Here is a 23,484-nt window from a genome sequence, read left to right as displayed (position 1 = left end):
AAGACTTCAAAATGTGTGAACACAGACTGGCAAGAGAGCCTGTCCTTTACATAGTCATTTCTGCCTGGTCTAACGCGGCTCCCCGCCACACTGGTGATCGCCAACTTAAAGCGAAGAGAGAGGAACAGGCAGGACCACAAGAAGAACAAGCAAAGGGAAGTCCTCTCTAAAGGCCAAAAGGTTATATAAAACATAATAAAATACAACTGTTTCCTTTAAAATTTTTAATGGCCAGGAAATGGTATAGAATAACTGCCAAGTCACATAAATTAACTTTTTTGTTAAGTTTCTGATCCCGGAAAGAACTCTATCAGTCGATGCAAACTGCACGGGAGTTTCATCAGCAGTCGTCCAGGCGTGTGACTGAGTGTGGGCCCCGGACCCAACTTTACATGGTCCAGAAAAAAAGGCGGCTGCCATGTTTGGCAGGCTTCAGGTCTCCTTCTACCTCAGGGTTGGGCTCTGGTCTTGCTCTCGAGTGATAGGGATTCTCCGGTAAAGGTCGATCCGTTTTCACTTTAGTGACCTGTGAGGAGCGAAGAGGACAGAAGCAAGAGGCAAGGCTGAAGGTCAGGTGGAGCAGTCTGTGACCAAGAACGCACCTCCCAGCGTTTCCTCTCTGCTCCCGCTGCCCCAACTACCCCTCTTTTCTCAAGCCCCAGCAAACCACATTTAAACTCATTTAAGAAAGCCTTCTTGAACAAACATTTAAGAAAGCCTTTTTTGGGTCATTTCATGTGGCAGAAGTTAGGGATATAGCAGGAAACAAGATACACACTGTCTTCGAGGGCTCACAGTCTGAGGGAGCCAGACAAGAAAATCAACCAAGACTCCCGACCGAATTATCATAACTGAGGCATGAACTAAGTGCTGGGCAAGGACTCTGTACACGTAACCCATCCTGAAGGACAGGGGCCTGAACTATTTCATGGGGGGTAACGTTTAGCTTAAAAGGATAACCATGAGCCAGCAGAAGATTAGCAAGGGAAAGACATTCTAAGTAAACAGTACATGGGAAGACAGAGAGGCATGTCCTTAGAATGGCCAAAGGTTGCTTGGATAATGGAGGGAGATGAAGCACCTAACCACGCACTTGTTAGAAACGATGCTGGGCCCCCGATTACGTTTCATTTTCACACTCCTCTGAGGCCTTTTTCCAGAGGTTCCTGGGGCCACCTGGCTAATAGTGGAAAAACTAGTGCTCAAAGCCAGATCTGCCTACTCCAAAGCCTGTGCTTTTACGTAACATACTACACTGGTAGACAGGGCCGGACGATGAAGGGTACTGAATGATGTGCACAAGTGGTTGAATTTTAACTCAAGGGTGACAGACGTCACTGAAGCAGGGAAGCCACTCAAGCACATCTGCAGGCTGGAAGGTGCAGAAGCTAGACTGGAGAGGGGCAAGACCAGAATTGGGAGAGTTGAGCCAACAGGCCTAGCACGATGGTGGAGCACTGCACAATGGCAACAGGGAGACAGGTAGAAGGTGGTCACGTCCACATTATCCCCGATGGTCACAAAAATCTCCATCAGAAGCCAGCAGAAATTGTTCTCACTTTTTATTAATTAATTAATTAATTAATTAATTTAGAGAGCGCATGAAATGTAGAGAGATTCTTAGGCAGGCTCCATGCCCAGCATGGACCCTGAGATCATGACCTGAGCCGAAATCAAGAGTCCGATCGATGCTTAACCAACTGAGTCACCCAAGCTCCCCAATGTCCTTTATTTATTTATTTATTTATTTATTTATTTATTTATGAGAGGGAAAGACAGAGTATGAGCAGGAGAGGGGCAGAGAGAGAGGGAGACACAGAATCTGAAGCAGGCTCCAGGCTCTGAGCTGTCAGCACAGAGCCTGATGCAGGGCTTGAACGCATGAATCATGAGATCATGACCTGAGCCAAAGTCGGATGCTTAACTGACTGAACCACCCAGGCGCCCCCGTCCTCCCTTTAAAGATGAGGAAACACGCAGAGAAATGGAAAGACAAGGCCATAATTATTAATAGTCTTGTTATCTAGTGGTCTGATCTTCGAGCCACTCCATGTTATATGACTGATGAGTCTTCCCATGTGCACAAATCCAAAAACGATTCAATGTGAATGGAGCTTTCAGGAAGACAACAGCATAATTATTACTATAACTGCCCTGTGAGGCATTATTATCTGTAGTCCACAGATGAGAACAAGGAGGCCAACTTGCCTATGAAAAGACACACGCTACAGGTCAGAGCCGGAGCTGGGACCCAAGTCTTCTGACTACAGATCCAGAGTCTTTTTTGGTTTGTTTTTAGAACAGTGTTCTCATCTCTCTGCCACAGAGATCACTAATGCTTCCTTACTGCTTGACAGAGTAACTCCAAAGGCCTCCAGCTGGCACGTGAAGCTCCCTTCAGGAAGTTACAATATTTATGAAATCAATCTAGAAAAATGTTTCTCAAACTTAAAGTAGTGAACAGACCCCTTAAAAGGACAAATTATTGTGGAAAGAACAAAACAACTTCCTCTTCTGTACCATATCAAGAGAAAAGGAGAAGAGGCACGTGGTCAAACTAACTGCTAGGTACACAACTTTGAGCAGCCTACTCGACCTTCAATTTTCCATCTCTAAAATGGGGCTATTAGCTTATAGCGCTATTAGGATAATACACAGTCTGGAGCCTGATGCATAGCAGGTTATGGTTAAGCGCCAAAAGTTATTTTCAATATTAATATTATCAGGATGCCTAGGAAGGCTGGAAACCTCAAAGGACATTGGCATCTAAGCTGAGGGCAGAGGAGTGAGTGGAAACTGGTCAGAGCAAAGGAGAGGAGGGCAACTTGGAGGAAGCAGAAGGCAGAAGTAAATGAAGGTAAAACGTGGGCTTTATCCAGCTGGTCATTACCTTTCTAAGAGACTGGATTCTGATTCTAAGTAGGACTAAAACTGATAATCCTCTTAAAGAAACAAACTTTTGAAAAAAGGACACCAATACTTCATAGGTTTTTAAAATGGCTGACACAAAGATTCAGGAATCAGTATGCTTTCTCATCAGCATGATTTGCTGATTCTCCTTTCTTGAGAGACAGAAATGAGAAAAGGTTGTTTTCATTATTAAATCTGTAGGTCCCGCCGCTTTCCAACTCAGAATTATCAACAGTTTAAAGTAATTCGTTCAGGGATGAGCACTGGATGTTGTATAGAAACCAATTTGACAATAAATTACTTTTAATATTAAAAAAAATTATTGATTGCGATGAACATAAAAAGAGCAAAAAAACTTACAGACTAAATAATAAATAAATAAATAAAGCAATTTGTTCAGGACAGCAAAAGAAGCCATCTGAAGAGATCAGGCTGGATACAAAAAACAAAACAAAACTGCTAAGTCATTTGTCTACTTGTGACCCCAAGCTTGAGATCCAACCATCCATAGATGCTATACAGAAAGGCAAGGGAATAAAGATTAATTGTGGGCCCACATGCCAGGCACTAGGCCAGAGATTCACAAGGGCTCTCAAGCTTAATCCTCACAGAAAACTGGGTATGAATACTGGTCCTATTTTGTAGCTGTGGTAGGACGAGAAACAGTTGGCAATTTGTGCAGGATCCCATAGTGATCGGTAGTACTATCTGCCTCCATTCAAACCTGAGTTTTCCCCCACCTTGCCACCTATCTGTCCCAGAGGGAAGGGACAATGATGAGGCTCAAGAAGCAGGGATAGGTCAGATCACAAAGGGCCTTGTAAGCCAGGACACTGCAAACAAGAGTAAGCCCGTGAAGTTTTAAAAAGAAAAGTGGTGTTTGGACTTCCTGGTTGGCTCGATCAGAAGAACATGCAATTCTTGATCTTGGGGTCTTGAGTTCGAGACCCATGTTGGGTGCAGAGATTACTAAAAATAATTTAAAAATAAACTTAAGGGGCGCCTGAGTGGCTCAGTCGGTTAAGCATCCAACTTTGATTCAGGTCATGTTCGTGCAGTTCCTGAGTTTAAACCCCACGTCAGGCTCTGTAGTGACAGCTCGGAGCCTGGAGCCTGGAGCCTGCTTTGGATTCTGTGTCTCCCTCTCTCTCTGCCCCTCCCCTGCTCACACTATGTCTCTGTCTCTCAAAAATGAATAAATGTAAAAAAAAAAATTTTTTTTAATAAATAAATAAATAAACTTAAAAAAAATTTTTTTTAAGTGGTCTTTATTTTCCATACAGATCATGCCTATAGTGGAGACATAATTATATCCTCAATTCTTCAATTTCAGGTGATACAGTGTCTTCTAAAATCTGAATTGAACCACCCTCCCCTCCCAGAAGTTCACATAGCCCAAGTTAAGAACTCCTGTCCAAGATGTGGGGACAGTGAGAGGATTCAAAAACTAATCTAGGAGATGTTCCCCTACGGGAACTGACGACTGTATAAAGGAAGAAAGAGTGGGACATGAAGAAAAGACACTCAGGTTTCTGAGGTTTCCACAGATGGTGGTGGCATGACTGAGACAAGAAATACAGAAAAAGAGTAGGAAAACATGCTTTTTATGTTTTTTAGATGTTTATTTTGAGAGAGAGGGAGAGGGAATCCCAAGCAGGCTCTTTGCTGCCAGTGCAGACCAGGACACGGGGCTCAAACTCACAAACCGTGAGATCTGACCAAAGTCAAAATTGAGAGTTGGACACTTAAACAATGAAGCCAACCAGGTGCCCCAGAAAACGTACATTTTAAACTATAGGGAAATACTTCTAAAAATCCTAGGTCCTGATAAATGTGGCCTGAAGAACCTGGCATAACCTCGATCCTATTTGTTCTCTGAATTCTGTAATAACCTCAATGCTTTCAATTGACGGTGCCCCAACATTGTGTTTATCCTCATCTACTCCCTTCTGTTCTTCAATTAGCTAATTAAACAAACAATCTGCACATGCCAGAAGATCTATTTAAAGGAATATTTGTATTAAATAAATTCCCTTCTGGGTTGTGTATAATCCCTCTCATCAACCTGTTTGGTAAACACAGATTTCTCCCATCATATCTTTACTCACAGAGACCCCTCTCTGACCACCTCCTGCTCCCCACCCCCCCACCCCTCAGTGAGAGGGGGAAACCCCCAGCAGGAGACCTTTTTACCTTGGACAGCTCTCCGAGGTCAGGTCGCACCCAGCCCAGTTTGTCCAGCACACACTCGTCAAACTTGGCCTGCTGTTTGCGACAGCGACGAAGTAACTGCAGGCTGGAGTAATCAATGCAGGTCCAATATTCGGTAAAAGGCTCCGCACAGTGAAGCTTTATCTGCCTGGAAAAGAGGGCTAGGTCAGGGGTAGCTCTTTGCAAAATAATGAGAAACAGAAAAGTGGGGGGAAATAGGTACAGACCTCAAATGCATAACCTTCCTTTTTGAAAGGTATGAGAATAGATGCTCTCACTTCACTTACAAGACAACTTAAGATCCTCAGGATGAGAAGCAACATGTAAAAAAAGATTTGTAAGGAATAAGACCTAATTTCTTTATGTACCAAAAATAAATGAACTGAAATGCCAAAAAAATTTGGTCTAAGCACATAGATTTTACTCAGAGCACTCCTCACTTAGGGCCTACCTATTCTTTTCTTTATATCCAATTCTAAAGATTATCAGTCTACCAAATTTAGAAGAGGAGGCGTAATCCGAGATGGGCATGAGGGACAATGGCAAAGGAAGAGACAGAACTATACAAGGCAAATACACATACTAACAAGCAGAAGATCCCAGGGTCATTCAGTGTCAAGGCAAACTACCCCACACTCCCCAGAGCTCAAAGTCCTCATTCTATTAACGGACTGAACAAAAACAGATTCATCCTTGTCATTAAGAAAGTTAAATTACATTTGGTGCTCTCTGCTAAGAAGGAGGTAGCACATTCACAAAAATAAACTCAAGATGGATGAAGGACCTGAATGTGAGACAGGGAACCATCAAAACCCTAGAGGAGAAAGCAGGGAAAAACCTCTCTGACCTCAGCCACAGCAATTTCTTACTTGACACATCCCCAAAGGCAAGGGAATTAAAAACAAAAATAAACTATTGGGACCTCATCAAGATAAAAAGCTTCTGCACTGCAAAGGAAACAATCAACAAAACTAAAAGGCAACCGACAGAATGGGAAAAGATATTTGCAAATGACATATGGGATAAAGGGCTAGTATCCAAAATCTATAAAAAACTCACCAAACTCCACACCCGAAAAACAAATAATCCAGTGAAGAAATGGGCAGAGAACATGAATAGACACCTCTCTAAAGAAGACATTCAGATGGCCAACAGGCATATGAAAAGATGCTCAACGTTGCTCCTCATCAGGGAAATACAAATCAAAACCACACTCAGATATCACCTCACGCCAGTCAGAGTGGCTAAAATGAACAAAACAAGAGACTATAGATGCTGGAGAGGATGCGGAGAAACAGGAACCCTCTTGTACTGTTGGTGGGAATGCAAACTGGTGCAGCTGCTCTGGAAAACAGTGTGGAGGTTCCCCCCCAAATTAAAAATAGTATCTACCCTATGACCCACCAATAGCACTGCTAGGAATTTACCCAAGGATACAGGAATGATGATACATAGGGGCACTTGTACCCCAATGTTTATAGCAGCACTTTCAACAGTAGCCAAATTATGGAAAGAGCCTAAATGTCCATCAACTGACAAATGGATAAAGAAGTTGTGGTTTATATATACAATGGAATATTACTTGCCAATGAGAAAGAATGAAATCTGGCCATTTGTAGCAATGTGGATGGAACTGGAGAGTGTTATGCTAAGTGAAATAAGTCAGGCACAGAAAGATACCATATGTTTTCACTCATATGTGGATCCTGAGAAACTTAACAGAAGACCAGGGGGGATGGGAATGGGGGGAAAAAAGTAACAGGGGGGGAAAAAAGTAACAGAGAGGGAAGGAGGCAAACCATAAGAGACTCTTAAATGCTGAGAACAAACTGAGTGTTGATGGGGGAGAGGGAAAAGTGGGTGATGGGCATTGAGGGGGGCACCTGTTGGGATGAGCACTGGGAGTTGTATGGAAACCAATTTGACAATAAATTATATATAAAAAAATAAAAAATAAAAATCAATCAATCAATCAATAAAAGGAGGTAGCATATAATTCATTAATTCTGTGACCACCAAAACATGGTTGAAGAAAAAGTAACTTTTGTGTATAAGCCTCAATTATTTTACAAAATTCCCCTTCTCTTACTATTCAGCCTTGCTAGTAATCCAATAAATGCCAATCCAAGGAAAAATAAAATACCATTATTTTATGTAAAAGCCATACATGAGGCAGTGGAAGATATGCATAGCACCTCCTTCCCCCAATGGAATCATAATTTGGAAGTGCTTACTTGTCATACTCTAAGAATCTAGCTACGCTCAACACAGGAATCTTATTTAACATGGCTCGGGAAGAACCCCAGACATGGGTTGGAGGAAATGCACAGTAAACAATCTGCTTTTCATTCCTGCTGGGTTTCCCTGCTAGGAAGCAACCAATGTCACCAATTTCCTTCTTTCTTTTCTTTTTAATGCTTCTTTATTTGTTTTGACAGAGAGCAAGAGAGAGACAGTGCACATGTGGGGGTGGGGGCAGAGAGAGAAAAAGAGAGAGAGAAAGAGAGAGAGAATCCTAAGCAGGCTCCATGCTGACAGCACAGAGCTGACCTGGGGCTCGATCTCACCTGAGCCAAAATCAAGAGTCAGACGCTTAACTAATTGAGCCACCTAGGTGCCCCATGACCAGTAGGGATTCTGGTGTAACCTGTGGGTGGCAGGATGTGCAACAGGAAGGAAGGAAGAATATCAAAGCCCTAGGGAGCTTTTCTGAATTGCCTCTAGCCTCACCGACCACAACAACATCCACGGTACGTAAAATTGCACCCACCTCACTTGACAATCACTTTGGTAGTGGCCTACTGTTTCCAGTACAAGTGGTTTATTCCTCCAGCATGGGGGCAGCGGGAGAGCTACTAGCACTATTACAGTACTTAGTCTCAGTTCTGGACCCTGTTACCCTGGTATCCACACCCAACAAACAATTGCCTACAAACACCTGCAAAGAGCAACATCAGCAGTGAAAAATTCCTCTCACAGACGCGGCTGGGCACCTCAGGAGCTTGTGAAATCCCAACATGTCACATTTAAATATACTACCTCTGGGCCAAAGCAGAAATGTTTTTCCAAAGTTCTCTTAGCAAAATTTAAATAATAAACACACATTCAACCTTGTTAGCAATCAAACCAATGCAAATTCCAAAGCAAGAATAAAACACCATTTTGTACCTATCAAATATTTAAATAATATGCAATGCTGGTGAGGTACAACAAGATATAGTGCTGAGGGCAGCATAAACTGACCCAACTTTTTTTTTAAAATGGCAACTATAGTTCAAAAGCCATAAATTACATTCAAAGCCTTTTTACAGAATAATCTCACCTCTGGGAAATTTATGCCAAGGAATTACTTAAAAAGAGAAAAAGATCTACACACAAAGGTAACCACTGAGGATTTACCTAAAACAAGCAAAATCTGGAATTAGGGGCACCTGGTGGCTCAGTCGGTTAAGCTTCCGACTCTTGATTTTGGCCCAGGTCATGATCCCAGGATCACGGGATCAAGCCCTGCGTTGGGCTCTGCGCACGACGCAGAGCCTGCTTGGGATCCTCTCTCTCCCTCTCTCTCTCTCTTTGCCCTCCCCCACTCGTGTGTGCATGCTCTCTCTCAAAATAAACATTTTTAAAAAAACAGAATTAAAAATGACTTTGTAACAGGTAAATTATGGTTGGTTTACCTACTGGTGGAATATTAAATAGCCATTAAAAATGATCACAAAGACAATCTAGCAACTTGAAAGAATGTTCCCCATGGTTTCAGAAAAATTCAGAAAAATGAATTTTAAACGACACACTGTGACTTTAACCACAAAAATATCTTTGCATGTGGACAAAGACACCAAGCAAAAGAGGAGAGGAGCTATTATGTGAAGGAATTTGATTTTTCCCTCTAACGTCATTGTAGTGGACATCTGTGGGTTTTGCCTAGCCAGCAGTCAGTCCCCATTCTTCTGTAACATCCTTGTAATTTTTCTTTGGGGAACAATCTGTCCGTCTCTCTCAGCAATGCAGTTTAGATGAATTTAAGTCACTTCCCACTTTAGGCCTGACAAATCACAGCATTTTATCTCCTGAAACACACCTGATTCAAAGAGAGGCATACGAAATCAACCAGCCAGGCCAATGAGACTCAGGTCAGGGACCTATGCTCACACCACTGGACAAGGACACTCTTGGGCCAGGTCTAGGCAAGCAGCACAGCAGTGTGGGATGGCTGCCGGCCACTTCTGCCACAGCAAGAAAGAGTCTCTCTGAAAATGCGTTTGACAGACAAAACAGAACTAAGAGATCGGGGAAGGAGAAGAGAGGCAACAAGATACCAAGTAGTTATGAAATTATGTAAGCCCTTTGATTCCAGCCCCGCCTGATGCCAGCCCCATTTCTGGACTTGACAGCTACATAAGCCAATTCCCTTCGAGTGGAGTTTCTGTCCCTTTTAATAGAGTCTGTCAAAACATTTTTCTACAATTGCAATATGGATTGTTTTACTTACGGTATTAAGCATAATGGCCTACTTAATACCTGACTCTGTACACACTTTTCTTTCCATAATAACTGAGTGTTCCATAGTAGCATCAATCTAGTGAACACCTGTTAGCAAGCACTGTACTGAGTTGGCTTCACGTACTTTTACAAATTTTTCATTACAATCCTGTATGATTTAGAAATTAAGATTCGTGGATATTAAAGGACATGCCAAATAATAAAAACAAATAACAAAGCTAACTGCATCATTTACTGCATGCTTACCTTGGTCTGTCCGACTTCAAGGTCTTACACTTCCTACTAAAATTATCCTTCTACTTAATTAGCTAGATGTTCACCGAGATACATATACCTAGATGTTTCAGCCCACAGGCACTGATGTCAAGTCAAAGACTCTTACCTGAAGAAGTCCAGAGCACACTTGTTGACGAGCCTGCCTTCCTCTAAACACCGCCTGGGGTCTTTCTCTTCCCAGCGACAGAGCATGAACTCCTTGTTGGGCTTATCACACTGAACTCCATAGTGGTGGGCGGCAGCTTTCAGCACCGAAGAACTGACTTTCACCTGGGGAACGGAACAGGAGGAGACAAACCACAGATCTGTGACCAGGATCTCAACTTCCTCAACTTCATCTCCTGCTGCTGAAGGCCGAGGGAACACAAAGGGAGCACTTGTTCCGACTCCAAGAAAATTAAAGATATGGGGCTACCATAATAAACCTTTATGATCTCTGCTGCTTTAGAGATCACAAAGCTTTTTCACATGCATGATTTTCTACACCTTCATAATAATCTCATTAGGTTGACATTACTCTCCCCATTTTAGACATAAGGAAATGGCAGTCCTAACAGAACACTTAGCTCTCTATGACAGAGAAAGTAGACCTCTGAAAGATGATGGAAGCTTCTGTGATGGAAGGAGAGGAACCAACTCTGGGGAGTTGATGAGTCTCCTTTCCAGGAATAAAACTGATGGGGCAGGGGGGCGCCTGGGTGGCTCAGCTGGTTAAGCATCCAAGTTCAGCTCAGGTCATGATCTCAAGGTTCCTGAGTTCAAGTGAGTTCAAGCCCCTAGGTGGGCTCTCTGCTGTCAGCAGGGAGCCCTCTCTCTCTGCCCCTCCCCAGCTTGCATGTGCGAGCTCTCTCTCTCAAAAATAAACACTAAAAAAAAAAAAAGTGATAGGATACATAAAATTCCCAGAAGACCACAGAGTCACAGAAAATGAGACTGGAAAGGGTCAGTAAAAACATCTAGTCCAGTAAGTTATTACTAATGATAAAGTACTGAAATTTTCTATTTTTTCCTATCACACACTATATCCAAGGTAGCCACCAGTCCATAACTCTCTCTCACTTGCCTTCCGGTTGGTTCATTTTCCTGAGAAACAGTTAGTTACAGCTCACTCACAGAGGGCTGCACATAGTACAGGGCCCGTCTAATTGCTGTGCAACAAGGGTTCTGCTGGCCTCTTTTCGGTACTACCTTTTCCTGGGCCAATTCCACAACGTTTGCGTTACTGGAACTTAAAAAGAACATGTGTTGTCTGGGAGGACCACCCTCTTCATTATTCTTCCTTTTCGAAATCGCTTTGGCTATTCTTTCAGATGAACCCCCTCATCCAATAATTTGCACTGGAAACTGCACAAAGTTTAGTTATGTGTTAAATTAGAAGGGAATGAGCATGTTTACAACACTAGGTCTCTGCTGAAATTTTTTATCTCCCCAGAGGATCTTTCTCTAAGCACCATACAAAAGCTCTCATCTGTTGAGCCACTCACTCTGTGCCAAATACTGACGATACGACAGTCACAGTAGAGGCGAGACTACGTGAATTATGCCTTCTCACCAAGACATATTACGTCCCTCCTCTTACTCAGGTCATTCTTATGTTCTTTGGTTAAAATGATAGTTTCCCTCATATAGGAACCTTGCATATTTGTTGTTTATTCCTCAGTATTTTAACCTTTTTGATACTACCTAAATAGCTTGTTTGTACACTGCATCTTCTCTCTAGCCATATCTTACTGATACAAAATCAAGAGGATTAAGGGGTGCCTGGGTGGCTCGGTGGGTTGAGTGTCCAACTCTTGGTTTCTGCTTGGGTCATGATCTCACAGTCATGGGATCAAGCCCAGTGCTGGGCTCCATGTTAAGCATGGAGCCGGCTTGGGACTCTCTCTCCCTCTCTGTCCCTCCCCTGCTCACACTCTCTCAAAAATAAATAAATAAACTTAAAAAAAAAAACAACAAGAGGATTAAGAGGAAAAACTTCCACTTACGAGTAAAAACTACCTTCTTTTCTGATAGTTATATCCTTTTTTTTCTCCTTCTCTTTTCCTATCTTACTGCTTGGACTAAAACCTCTAGGACAATACAAATGAACAGCAATGGCAGTAGGCATCCTTGCCTTTTTCTAGACTTTAAAGCACAATTTGGTTCAGTATTTGCTATTGGTGTCTGGAATATAGTTGTTTGGATAGTCCTCATTAAGGAAGTTTCTTTCTGATGATTCTGTTTTACTGTTGTTTCCAGAAAGACTGAAAAATTCAGGTTTCTTTTATCCATAAATGTAGAGAATTAACAGATCTTCCAAAAACCTCTCGCTATAGCTACAATAAAATCTAGTCTGTGACAGTGCATTATGCTTTAAGATATCACTGGATTTGATTTATAAGCATTCTATTAAGGATTTTTATTTAAGAATAATGTTGTAATTATTATTTTTATAATGATAAAAATTTTATAATTTTATTTTTTATGACTTTCACACAGCTTCGGTTAAATTACTAATAAGATAAAAGGCAAGGGAATATGAAGAGAGTAACTCATCTACACACTATGGGAAGAGAATAGTTAGGACGATGTCTACTAACATTACAACTGCTGTAATTATCAAAGCAAAGATGAACTTATGATACAAGTGAAACCTGCCATGACAATTCTAATAAATTTGTTTAAAAATCTGTAAAATTTTATTTGACAGCTGTTTTTTTAAAGTTTACTTACTTATTTTGAGAGAGAGCGCACGTGTGAGCAGGAAAGGGGCAGACAGAGAGGGAGAGAATCTCAAGCAGTCTCCACACAGTGAGCAGAGAGCCCCTGACAGAGCCCCATGGGGTGCCTGAACTCATGAACTGTGAGATCACGACCTGAGCTGAAATCAAGAGTCAGATGCTTAACCAACTGAGCCACCCAGGTGCCCCATAGAGTTGTGTTTTTTTTAAGTTTACTTATTGATTGATTTGGGGGGAGGGAGGGGCAGAGAGCTCCAGAAACAAGAGAATCCCAAGTAGGTTCAACGTTGTCAGTGCAGAGCCTGAAAGTGGGGCTCAATCTCAGGAGCCGTGAGATCACGACCTGAGCCAAAATCAAGAGTCAGTCGCTTCATCTACTGAGCCACCCAGACACCCCTACAGTTTTTATAAGAGTGTATTAGGTTAATTGAGGGGTATACATTAACTTGCTATATTACCTGTACAAAGCCAAGAGAATAAAAATCAAAATTCAAACTTTTTAAAGCTTAATATATTTAAAAAATTAAGCTGTACTTACCTCCTTGACCAATGCCTTAAAAGATCTTTAAATGGCTGATTCACTCGAATGCCTTCACAGCCATTGTGCCCAAAAAGGTTATGACATTCTTTGCCTTACTTTCCTACAAATGTAGAAGTCTTACCAAAATCTAGGGGCACCCATGTTGTTGAGTGTGTAAAATATGCTCTGTCACAGGGAAATAAAGGATAAGAACCACTCACTGAATCTCTTTCCTGGGGACAGAGATGTGCCCAAGATGACACAGCAGGCCAGTGGCAACCGCAGAGCTGGAATCCAGAGACTGTGACCTTCAATCAAGCCTCTTTGCATTACACAGCCTTCGCTGAGGTGGCAAAGGACTTCAGATGTCCCCTCACCTGCTTCCTCACAAAGACGGATGAGTTCCACCAGAAACAACATCCCTTCCCAGCTGCTTACTGTGAATACCCTCTCAAATTCATTCAGCTCCCTTTGTCTCAAAGAACACAGAATTCCAGCATCTTCCTCATTTACCCTCATGACAGCCTCCCTGCACAGCGGGTTTATACAGTCTGCAGGTGTGGAAAGGGAGGCAGGAAAAGTCTTACAATCTACAACCAATCTTCCAGTCCTGTTCTCTCTTCCTTAAACCACGTCTGCACCTCTTTCTATAGTAATTTATGCTGTGACTTCTATGTGACTTAATTTATGGAAAATGGGGGATCACTGTACTCCTTTGATAGTACTGTTGAGGATTAAATGAGTTCACACGTGTAAAAATATCAAGAACGGTGGCTAGCACATAGAAAGCACATCAAAAATATCAGCTATTATTTCTGCTCAAAATTGTCAGTTTGTACAAGGAGGTTCCAGCCCTAAGCTTCTCACTACTTCTTTCACAGGGATGTGTCAACAAGGTCCAAAATGTGTTTAACTTGCCTCTCAAAGCTGCTCCTTCTGGCTTCCCCAGTCCCACTGTCAGGTTGCAGATCTGACAGGCTCCCCGACCTTTCCTGCCTGTGATATCTAAGTCACTGCTAAGTCTGATCAATTCCAGATAAATCTGTTCTTTCCCCTCTGTGAGGACAGTCACCAATTATGTTGGGGTCATTAATATCCTCCTCGTTATTTCAACAGCTGCCAAGACTAGTCCCCCTTTTCTTTTCCTCTCTTCAATCCATTCTTCACAGGGCTGCCAGAGTGATCTTCCTAGAAGACAATTCTTATTGTACTCTACTGAAACAAATTAGCGGCAAAACCCTGGAAGGATTCAGGCTTAACAGCAGAATAAAGCCCAAACTTTTTACAGGGTATTCAAAGCCTTCTGGATCCAGCCTTCTCACCCAAGACACTTCCAAAAAGGGACCTGCTGCTGTCTCAGAGCACTGAACTCACTGTCCCCAGAACCCATCTGTGGCCTCCCATCTCTTCACCTTCGCTCTCAGATCTAGCCCTCGCTTAAGAAAGCCTGTCTGTCCGTCTTGGCCTATAAATGCTATTCTTCAAATGCCATTTCACCAAGTCCTACATTACGCCCGAGAAGTGCTTTCTCTGTTCCCTTTATAGCCTCAGAGAATTATACAGCTGGAATCACTTCATCTTACAAATAAAATAACTGTGTCTGCAGATGCTACAAGTGACTAATCAAGGTAACTGAGCAGTTAGGCCTAGAATTTAGATCCAACTTCAAATCCTACTTTCTGCTCTGAAACCATGTCTGCCCCTCTTCCATAGATTTAATCATACTTTGTCTTGCATTGTAGTTATTTATGTAATTATCTGTATTTCAGTTCAAAGGTATGAACACTAAAGGCAAATTATTCCAGATATAGAACACTTGCAGGAAGTAGAACCTCAGGTTAAATTAAACTTTCAATGAAAAATACAGCACTTTCAGGCTAACCCAGCCTCAAGGTGGGACGAAAAAAACAAAAGACTGAATACCGGCAACCTCCCCTCTCGTAAATGTACTTGACCAGAGTCCCTGAACACAGCTAAAAAGTTATGCCTCTGTGGGAAATAATAGTTGCCATTCTCACAGGCATCTGAGAAGATTAACTGAAGTCATGAAGATAAAACCCTTAACAGAGTGCGTGGGATATAATTTCTGGCACACAATTTTTAGTTTTGCCCTCCTTGTCCTCTTATGTAGCCTGGTCTTTTTACTATCCAGTCCTGCCACGACACTCCTCTGCCTTAAAATCTTCAACCTCTCCCTCCCACGTCACCTTAAAATAAGTCTGGCCTTGTGGAAGCTGCTTCCCAGTCCTTCCAGTCCAAGGTACCTCTCTCTGGGCTCAGCAACAGCTGATTCCCACCAACACTAGAGTCACATCAAACAGCACTGGTCTCCCTAGACTCAAAAGGTCTTGCGAAGTCTTCTCACCCTTTTGAGCTTTAACCCATAATACAATAGTTTAAAAGCACGGGTTTGAAACTCAGACCTAGAGTCATAGTCCAGCTCCACCACTCACTAGCTATATGACTTTGGGAAAATCACTTCTACTCTTGGGACCTGTTTTCTTACCTTTCACATGAAGAGGCCAATAATATCCTACCTCATAGTGTTGCTGGCAGGATTTGATGAATTAATGTACGTGAAGGAACCAGCACCTTACCTGACTTCTAAAAAAGGCTTGGTCGTACTTGCTATAATTAGTTTATACTGTCTTCACTTCTCATAGCACAAACTTCACTGTACTGTAACTGCCTCTTTATGTCTGTCTCCCTGTTAGATTATAAGCTCTATGAGGGCAGGGACGCTCTTATCCTCCAGTGTGCGTGTATATGGCAATTATTCAAATGGTATCTCCTGAATAAATGAATGCTCTAAATGTCCTATTACCAAACACCCTCCCAGGGTTGTTAGCAACTCCACTCTCCAGTTTCATCTCCTTTTGCTTTGGCTTCCTAGCTCCACTCCAACACTGTACCGATTAGGCTACCTAGAAGCGACGGTCTCTCTCGCTCGGCGGTGAACACCCGGGGTTGCATATTCACTTCGCAGGGAGGTCTGAGTATTAAGTGACTTTAAAGGAAGTAAAGTGGCCCTGGCTCGTGCTTAATAAAAAGTACCACTATTATTCACGTAAAGGGCAAGCAGATGGCAGGAGGTCGGGGTGGGGGAGGCGAGGAGACTTCTACAGAGCCCCTGCATGATGGGGTGGGGGTGAGGCGATTCCCGGAGCTGAGCCGGGGGCGTCCGGGAATCCACCTGTGTCTGTGTCGGGGGGCATTAGGTGGGGGGACCCAGGGCCCACAGTCCAGTGAGACGAAGCGGAGCTGGGCCCAGGCCCGAAAAGCTGCAGCCCTATGCCCTGCTTGCCTGGCTTCCGGACGAGCCTCACCTCCTGCACTTTCAGATCCTCCACAGTGGGCAGCTCCACTATCCCCGGCATGACGGCGGTAGCCCCGACCCCGAGGAGGCGCCCGCAGCCGCGTCGCCCCCGTCTCCTTGAAATCCCCTTTCGACCGCCAAGGGCCACCTCGGGCCTGCGCAAGCGCGGGCGGCCACGCAGGCGCACTGCTCTACCCAACCGCGAGCCATAGAGCGTGCGCAGTGCCTGGAAGGCCTGTGGGGTCTGTGGGCGGGGCTCCGAGCCGGCCCCGCCCATCTTGGTTGTCATAGTGAGGCGGGACGCACTGAGACTCCAGGATCCCAACAGCTGGAAGCTAGAGGCTGGTGTCATGGAGTACACGGGGAGCCAATATATTGGGGAATATGTAGACGGGAGGTAAGGGCCTCATCTGACTCATGTCTTAAATCTGTGACTGGTTAAAGACGGCTGCCTTTGCAAAGCACTTTGTGCCAGGCACTTTCACAAACTTTATTCCTTTTATCCTTCGGGACAACGCTTTCAGATATGATTGTTTATTTCCATTTTACAGTTAAGAAAAATGAGACCCAGTGAAGTAAAATGACTTGCTCAAGGACACATATAATAAGCAGCATAGCTGAGATATATTCATTCCATATATACGTGTGTGTTTGCTATCTGCAGTTTTAGATTTGGGGATAAAAAAAATACTAAAAAATGTCAAGATCCTTGCTCTCATAGAGTTTACAGTCTAGTTGGTGTATGGCCAATAAACAAAGAAATGGGAAGATAATTTCAGATAGTGGCTTTGCCTGAATCCTCTCCTCCCCACAGCAACCCTATGAGATAGATACAATCCTCATTTTACAGATGGAAAAAGTGAGGCTTGGAGTAATTATGTAACTTGCTCAAAGTCACCTCATTGGCATTTGGCAGGTCAGAGATCAAAACCCAGGTCTGACTCCAAAGCTCATGAGCTTTCTATGGAGCCCTGCTGCTGGGCTTCTACAGAGGACACGGCCAGTTGGGGCTGTCCTTGAAGGCTTTCTGGAGGAGGAAATATTGAAGATGGGCCCTGAGGATTGGGTAGGATTTAGGTGGGTAGAGATGCAAGGTGAAGAATGTTTCCGGGCAGAGGAAGCAGCATGAGCAATAGTTCAGAGGACTTATAGGGGGAAGAGCAGGCAGTTCAGTTGGGCCGGAGTGTAAAGAGAGTGGGGGCCAGAGCTGGAAGGGTGGGTCTGTGCTCTGGCATACAGAGATCTGAGTACTGTGCACAGTTCTGTGAGTGGGAGGAGCCACTGATGGATAGATCCTTTGTAGGGCTGGGCACTAGGAAATCTAATTTACTTTGCACTGTATCTCTCCTCATAATGCATATGTCACTTAGTAAATGTTGGCTGAAAGAATTCATAAAAGAATGAAAGTAAGAAAAGAAAGAAAAAAAGGAAGGAAAAGGAAAGAAAGGAAGAAGGAAAGAAAGGAGGAAAGAAGAAAGAAAGAAAGAAAGAAAGAAAGAAAGAAAGAAAGAAAGAAACTTGTGATATGGTAATCATGTCCTCACTATGGATTGAGGTCTTTATCTCTTCTTTTTAAAAAAAATACATGTAATGTTTATTTATTTTTGAGAGGGGGGGAGAGAGATGGAGTGTGAGCAGGGGCAGAGAGGGGGGAAGACACAGAATCCGAAGCAGGCTCCAGGCTCTGAGCTGTCAGCACAGAGCCCGACATGGGGCTCAAACTCATGAACCACAGTGTAATGACCCAAGCCAAAGTCGGTGGGTCGTTTAACTGACTAAGCCACCCAGGCACCCCTGTTTGTTCTTTTTAACTTACTTTGAATTTATAATGAAGGCTTTTTGGCTTGAATGAATAAAAGAAAAATGGGAGGGAAGGAAAGAGAGGAAGAGAAGGGAAAGAATGAGGGAGGGAGGCGGGGTGGAAATAGAGAGATCAAGTCAGAGCCCATAGTTGTCCCAGGAAGAGGTAGCAGGACCCTGAACCAAAGCAAAGGCACTGGGGCTGCAGGAAAGAGAGAGATGTATAAGTTTGGGAATTTACATTGTCAGGACTTGGCAACTGATTGGCTCCCAGTCCCACTCAGAGACTGCCTCCAGTCCCAACTCAGTGCCTGGCTCTAGGCTTTGAACCTGGAGGATTCTGGTACCATTCGTGGAAATTGAGAACTCTGAGAAGGGGCTGCTCTGGAGGAGGAGAGTATGAGTTTCATTTGGGGGGAGCTGGAGATGCCTATAGAAGGTCTGAACAATGAATGTCCAGTTTGCCATTTAAAAAAAGGGAGCAGGGTTCTAATCTCAGAGAAGGGTTTTGATGGAAACGGAAATGGTAGATGTGATTTCAAGCAAAGAGATAAAGGAGAAAAGGCATTCTCTCTCCTCTCACATCTCGCAGTAGAATAAAAGCAAAATCATTTTTGAGTTCTTAGTCTATATTGGGCATTCTGCTGTTGTTTCATAGCTATTATTTCATCCAATTATCTCAACTCTGGGGAGGAGTATTGTCATTATCCCCATTTTACAGAGGAGAAACTCAGGCTCATCAGAGAGGTGAAGGGGCTTGCCCAAGGTCACACAGGCTCAGAGGTGGAGCCAGGCCTGGATCGGGCCTGGTGACCCCAGGTCTGCATGGCTCAGGAACTGTGCTTCAAGCACAGTGGCATCTTCTGTCTTCTGTCATCTGCTCAGTCACTGCACCCTTCTGTTTCCATTCCTTATGCAGCGGATGTTTGCAGAGCACCTGTGTGAACAGAATCATGATTCCAAGAACTAAGGATACCAAGGTCTTCATTAAGAAGCTTCAGTGAAATAGGGGATACAAGGAATACAATTACAATGCAAGGCAGAAAGTGCTGAGCATCCAACGGAAGTACACACAAAAGCCTAAAGAAGTTCAGAGTTAGAAGAGGTGACTTCCAGCTAGCAGGGAGGAATAGAGAAAGAATACAGGAATGAAGAAATGAAGGAAAGTGTCTTTCTTCAGCACTCGCCGCATGGAAGGCCCTTCACTAGGAAAATCATTATACATTATCTGAGTTGATCTTGGGCATTAATCTCAGTCACTTTCACACATGAAATGAGTGGTCAGCTGGTCAAGCTGGGCATCCCTGCCCTGTGCTCCTGTTAAGTGCCTGTCTTTCCCCCACATGACAATTACCATACATTATGTATTTACTTCATTGTGTCCCCCACTAGACTGTGAGCCCCCTCGAGGGGCGGGGGGTTACTTCGTATGCCTTGATCATTGTTGTGACCAGGTTGTACCCTGCAGACCGGACTCACCACGTATGGTAGGTGTTGATAGATAGTGGATGCTCTGGAAATATCTGTTGGAAAAAAGGGAAGGAAGGAAGGAAGGAAAACAAAAAGGTTTAGGGAAGTCTCCAAGATGATACAGCCAGGAAATGGTGAGATAAGATTCAAGCCTATGTCTCCTAAGTTTCATCCTTTTCCAAATTCTCTACAAGTGGTATAGAGGGCAGGGGTAGGCTGATCATGGAGGACAGGGAAGACCCAGAACGAGCTGCCAGGAAACCTGGCCCTAGTCTCTGCTTCACAGTGCTGTGTGGCTTTTGGCACATCCCTCCCCTCTCTGGGCCTACCAACGGGTGTGTCGGGGGAAGTGTGAACTCCAGGACAGCCTGTAGGTAAGGTGGAAGACCAACAAAACTGCACCTGCCCCCACCTTCAACAACACAGACCCTCTCATTTTTTAATTTTTGAGGGAACCGAAGAAAAAGTTTGGTTTTGAACAAAATATTACTGGGACGGTAACATCAGAGGACCCTGAGGATGAGGTTCCCACTTGCTTGCCTGTGCCTGTCAGCTCTGATCCTCCAGCCGCCATGCACGGTTCAATCATTTCCCTTTGTCCTTGCAGGATGGAGGGCGAAGCCGAATACCTCCTCCCTACTGAAACAAAGTATGTTGGGGAAATGAAGGACGGCATGTTTCATGGCCAAGGAACCCTGTACTTCCCCAACGGGAGCCGCTATGATGCCATTTGGGAAAAGGGACTGGCCGTGAAGGTGATCAGCCTGAGGAGGGGAGGTTGCAGAGAGCAAAGCCTTGGACAGGAAAATCCCCCACTATGGAGCACCCTGACCTCTCCATCCAGTGCCCACCTCCTTCCATTCCCTCTTCTCCCTTCCTACTGATCTCCCAGGGTTCTGGAATCCTCTCCTCTGGATCCAGAAGGGCCCCTGGAGAGGCCATGATGAGTTTGAATCCTATTGTGCCACTAACTGTGTGGACCTTGGGCCCACGACTTCCCCTATAAACTGGGGACAATAGTTGTACATCATATTGCTACTGTAACAAATTACTACAAACCCAGTGCCTTAAAACAACAGAGATGTATTACCTTACAGTTCTGGAAGTCAGAAGTCTAAAATAGGTCAGCAATGCTGCATTCCTTCCAGAGGCTGAACGGGAGAATCCATTTCCTTACCTTTTCCATCTTCTAGAAGCTTCCTGCCTTCCTGCATCACTCTGACTTCCGCCTCCATCATCACCTCTCCTTCTCTCTGCGTTTTCCATCATTTCATCTTCTTTCTCTCTGGCCCCCTCGCTTCCCTCTTATAAAGACCTTCGCAATTATACTGGGCCCACCCAGATAATCCAGGAATATCTCCCCATTTCAAGATCCTTAACTTAATCACACCTGCAAAGTACCATTTGCCACATAGGGTTAACATTTTTACAGGTTCCAGCATGTATGTGTGGGTATCCTTGGGGAATCGTTATTAGGCTTCCGGAATAGTACTAGCCACTTCCTAGGGTGGTTGTGAATGCAAATGAGGTGATATCTGTAAGCCCTTTGCTCAGTACCTGGCATAGAGCTGGCACTCAGTGTTAGGTCATAGAACTGCTGCTGTCACCGCTACTGGTATCATGACAAACATCTGACCCATCTAATCCCACCTAGTATTTGTGGGCCATGAATACAGTTCAGGGAGCCAGTGCAATGTCCTGATTTATATGGGAGAACAGTTTTCTCTGAGGAAAGGTCTATTGCTGTCATTGGTTTTACTAATAGCCACCTTAAGAAGGTTAAGAAACATTCCTCTTTTACAGCTTGGAGACTCTAAGCCCCAGGAAGGGGATATGACTTATCCAAGGTCACACAGTGAATTAATAGTATCAGAATTTCCATCTATGTTTCCTGATGCTCAGGCCAATGCGACCTCTACATCCTGGGGATTCCTTCAGCGCTAAGGCAGCAAAAGCAGAACGTACATGTTTGGACAAAGGGCTATGACTGATGGCCATGACCTTTTCAGCTACGACTGAATGCTTACTCTATGCCAGGCACTGTGCTAGATGCTTTGCCAGTACTATCTCATTGAATCGGCCCTATGACATATATATTCTTATCATGAGGTTTTGCAAACGAGGAAACCAAGGGCTCGGTCATCTGCCCAGCATTGCATAGTGAGTTGCCACATTTTGAGTGCCAGTCACAGAGAGCCCAGCACTGTAGCCATTCCTTCTAATCATTACAGCCATAATGGCTGTGATAGTTATCACTTCTCTTCTGCGGCAATAAGAAAGCCACCTCTCCCCTCGACATCCGTCCTTCTTGGCAGAAGGGCAGCCTCATGCCTGCGCGCATGCTCCTTGTCTTCCAGGGCACGTACACCTTCTCGGACGGGCTGCAGTACGATGCCGAGCACTGGCATTACTGCGACGGCCATGACCGGAGGTTTTACACCGAGATCTGCTATGGCTTGAAGCCTGCAGGTACCTGGGCACCCGCCCTTTTCTTCACACCCAGACCGAGAGGGGAGGGGAACGAAGGGCCCAAAAGAGAGGAGGCATTGAGCAGAGGCCGCAGGACACAAAAAAGTCAGGTTGTAGAGCCAGAAAGACCAGTCCTCACATCTCCGCCATACCAGCTGGGGACCACAGGCAGGGCGTTCACAGCTCTGTGCCTCAGTTTCTCTCCTGCGAAATGGGACGATAGCATCATCCACCCCACAAGTGTGTTGAAAGTAAGATAAGGCATGTATAGGTTTATAGCAACGTCTTGCTCACAGTGGGCGCACGGTCCATCTCAGCCACGTTATTCCTAGAACCAGCTGTAGCACAGAAATTGAGCAGCACCGAAGGAGCATGAGCTCCGTGTATCAAGTGCTAGCTGGGGCTCTCCAGAATCTCCAGATGACCCTGCCATGCCTGCCGGTCTGGTCCCTCTGGTCCCATGTTGTATTGGAGGAAGCCGAGGCCCAGGGGTCCAGACATGCTTCCCAGGAGCGGAGTTCCCAGGGGGCCCAAGTCTTCCTCTCTGCGTTCCCCGTATCATCAGAAACCGTGCTCCGTCATGGAGGGTTACGTTTGGGCCTAGACTCTGGACTCAGAGAGCAGCCACTTAAGGGGCTCCTCTGTGTCTCAGGGGCTTGTGCGAGGTCCGCTGCACCTCAAGAGCATAGTTTCTGACACGGCTGAGACAATGCATCCAGAATGACACGTGGGACAGTGACTTTTCAAATTATAAGAATAAATCCTAACTTAGGAGATGATGGGGTGTAGTTGACTGAGCCTGGAGCTGGAAAGTCTGGGTTTGAGTCCTAAATTCCCTGTCAATAGCTGGATGAGCCTGGGCAAGTCAGCCTCCATGAGGGCAGAAACCTCCAGAAAGCACCCAGGGTGGAATCAAACCCGGCTCAAACCGTGGCTATGTCACCTTGAATCAGTTAATTGATCAGGTGAGCCTTCTCTCCCTTTGTCTCCTTTGTCAGCTCCTCCCCCCACCCCAGTTATTAATTTGGGGGTTCCCAGGGCTCTCCGTCCTTAAGCCCTATTCTGTTATCCTTCTGTACCCTATCCCTAAACAAGCTGATTCGCTTCTAAGCCTTCATTTATACCATCAGCTTCCAATGGAAATCAAAATCCCTGAGCCCTGGGTTCCTGCAGCCAACTTCCCCAACACCTGTGTTTGTCATCCCTCACTTTGTCTACACTGAACTCGTTTCCTTCCCCACCAGCCCCTTCTCCCCCGGTGATTGCTCCCTCAGAGACTGTCGCTCCAG

At 44.5% G+C, this 23,484-nt stretch overlaps 2 protein-coding genes across 3 annotated transcripts in view; one reads left to right on the top strand and one right to left on the bottom strand.

Moving 5' to 3' along the window:
* Nucleotides 1-209: 209 nt before the first annotated feature.
* NDUFA8 (NADH:ubiquinone oxidoreductase subunit A8) lies at nucleotides 210-16,624 on the bottom strand. Its single transcript, XM_015084817.3, has 4 exons — nucleotides 16,467-16,624; nucleotides 10,007-10,170; nucleotides 5,104-5,269; nucleotides 210-526 (listed from the first exon to the last, which is right to left on the bottom strand). Exons 1-4 carry the CDS (start codon nucleotides 16,515-16,517, stop codon nucleotides 389-391), a joined length of 519 nt encoding a protein of 172 aa, XP_014940303.1. The 5' UTR covers nucleotides 16,518-16,624; the 3' UTR covers nucleotides 210-388.
* Nucleotides 16,625-16,692: 68 nt separating this feature from the next.
* Nucleotides 16,693-23,484, top strand: part of MORN5 (MORN repeat containing 5) — a 29,493-nt gene continuing 22,701 nt past the window's right edge. The window contains exons 1-3 of one of the 2 annotated variants that reach the window (XM_015084784.3): nucleotides 16,695-16,853; nucleotides 20,334-20,481; nucleotides 22,084-22,195. In XM_015084784.3, coding sequence (XP_014940270.1) covers nucleotides 16,807-16,853; nucleotides 20,334-20,481; nucleotides 22,084-22,195 — 307 coding nt within the window. In that variant the 5' untranslated portion in view covers nucleotides 16,695-16,806. Of the gene's footprint in view, nucleotides 16,854-20,333; nucleotides 20,482-22,083; nucleotides 22,196-23,484 lie in introns of both variants that reach the window. The other variant, XM_015084785.3, reaches the window with a different exon arrangement.

This window comes from Acinonyx jubatus, chromosome D4 (genome assembly GCF_027475565.1).
Source record: "Acinonyx jubatus isolate Ajub_Pintada_27869175 chromosome D4, VMU_Ajub_asm_v1.0, whole genome shotgun sequence".
Classification (NCBI taxonomy): Eukaryota; Metazoa; Chordata; class Mammalia; order Carnivora; family Felidae; genus Acinonyx; species Acinonyx jubatus.
This window is presented reverse-complemented; position numbering and strand designations above follow the sequence as displayed.

Coding starts and splice junctions, on each gene's coding strand:
- NDUFA8 (XM_015084817.3), bottom strand. CDS start 16,517: ATGCCGGGGATAGTGGAGCTGCCCACTGTGGAGGATCTGAAAGTGCAG. Junction 10,171..16,466: donor AGGATCTGAAAGTGCAGGAG/GTGAGGCTCGTC, acceptor TCCGTTCCCCAG/GTGAAAGTCAGTTCTTCGGT. Junction 5,270..10,006: donor TGTGCTCTGGACTTCTTCAG/GTAAGAGTCTTT, acceptor CCTCTTTTCCAG/GCAGATAAAGCTTCACTGTG.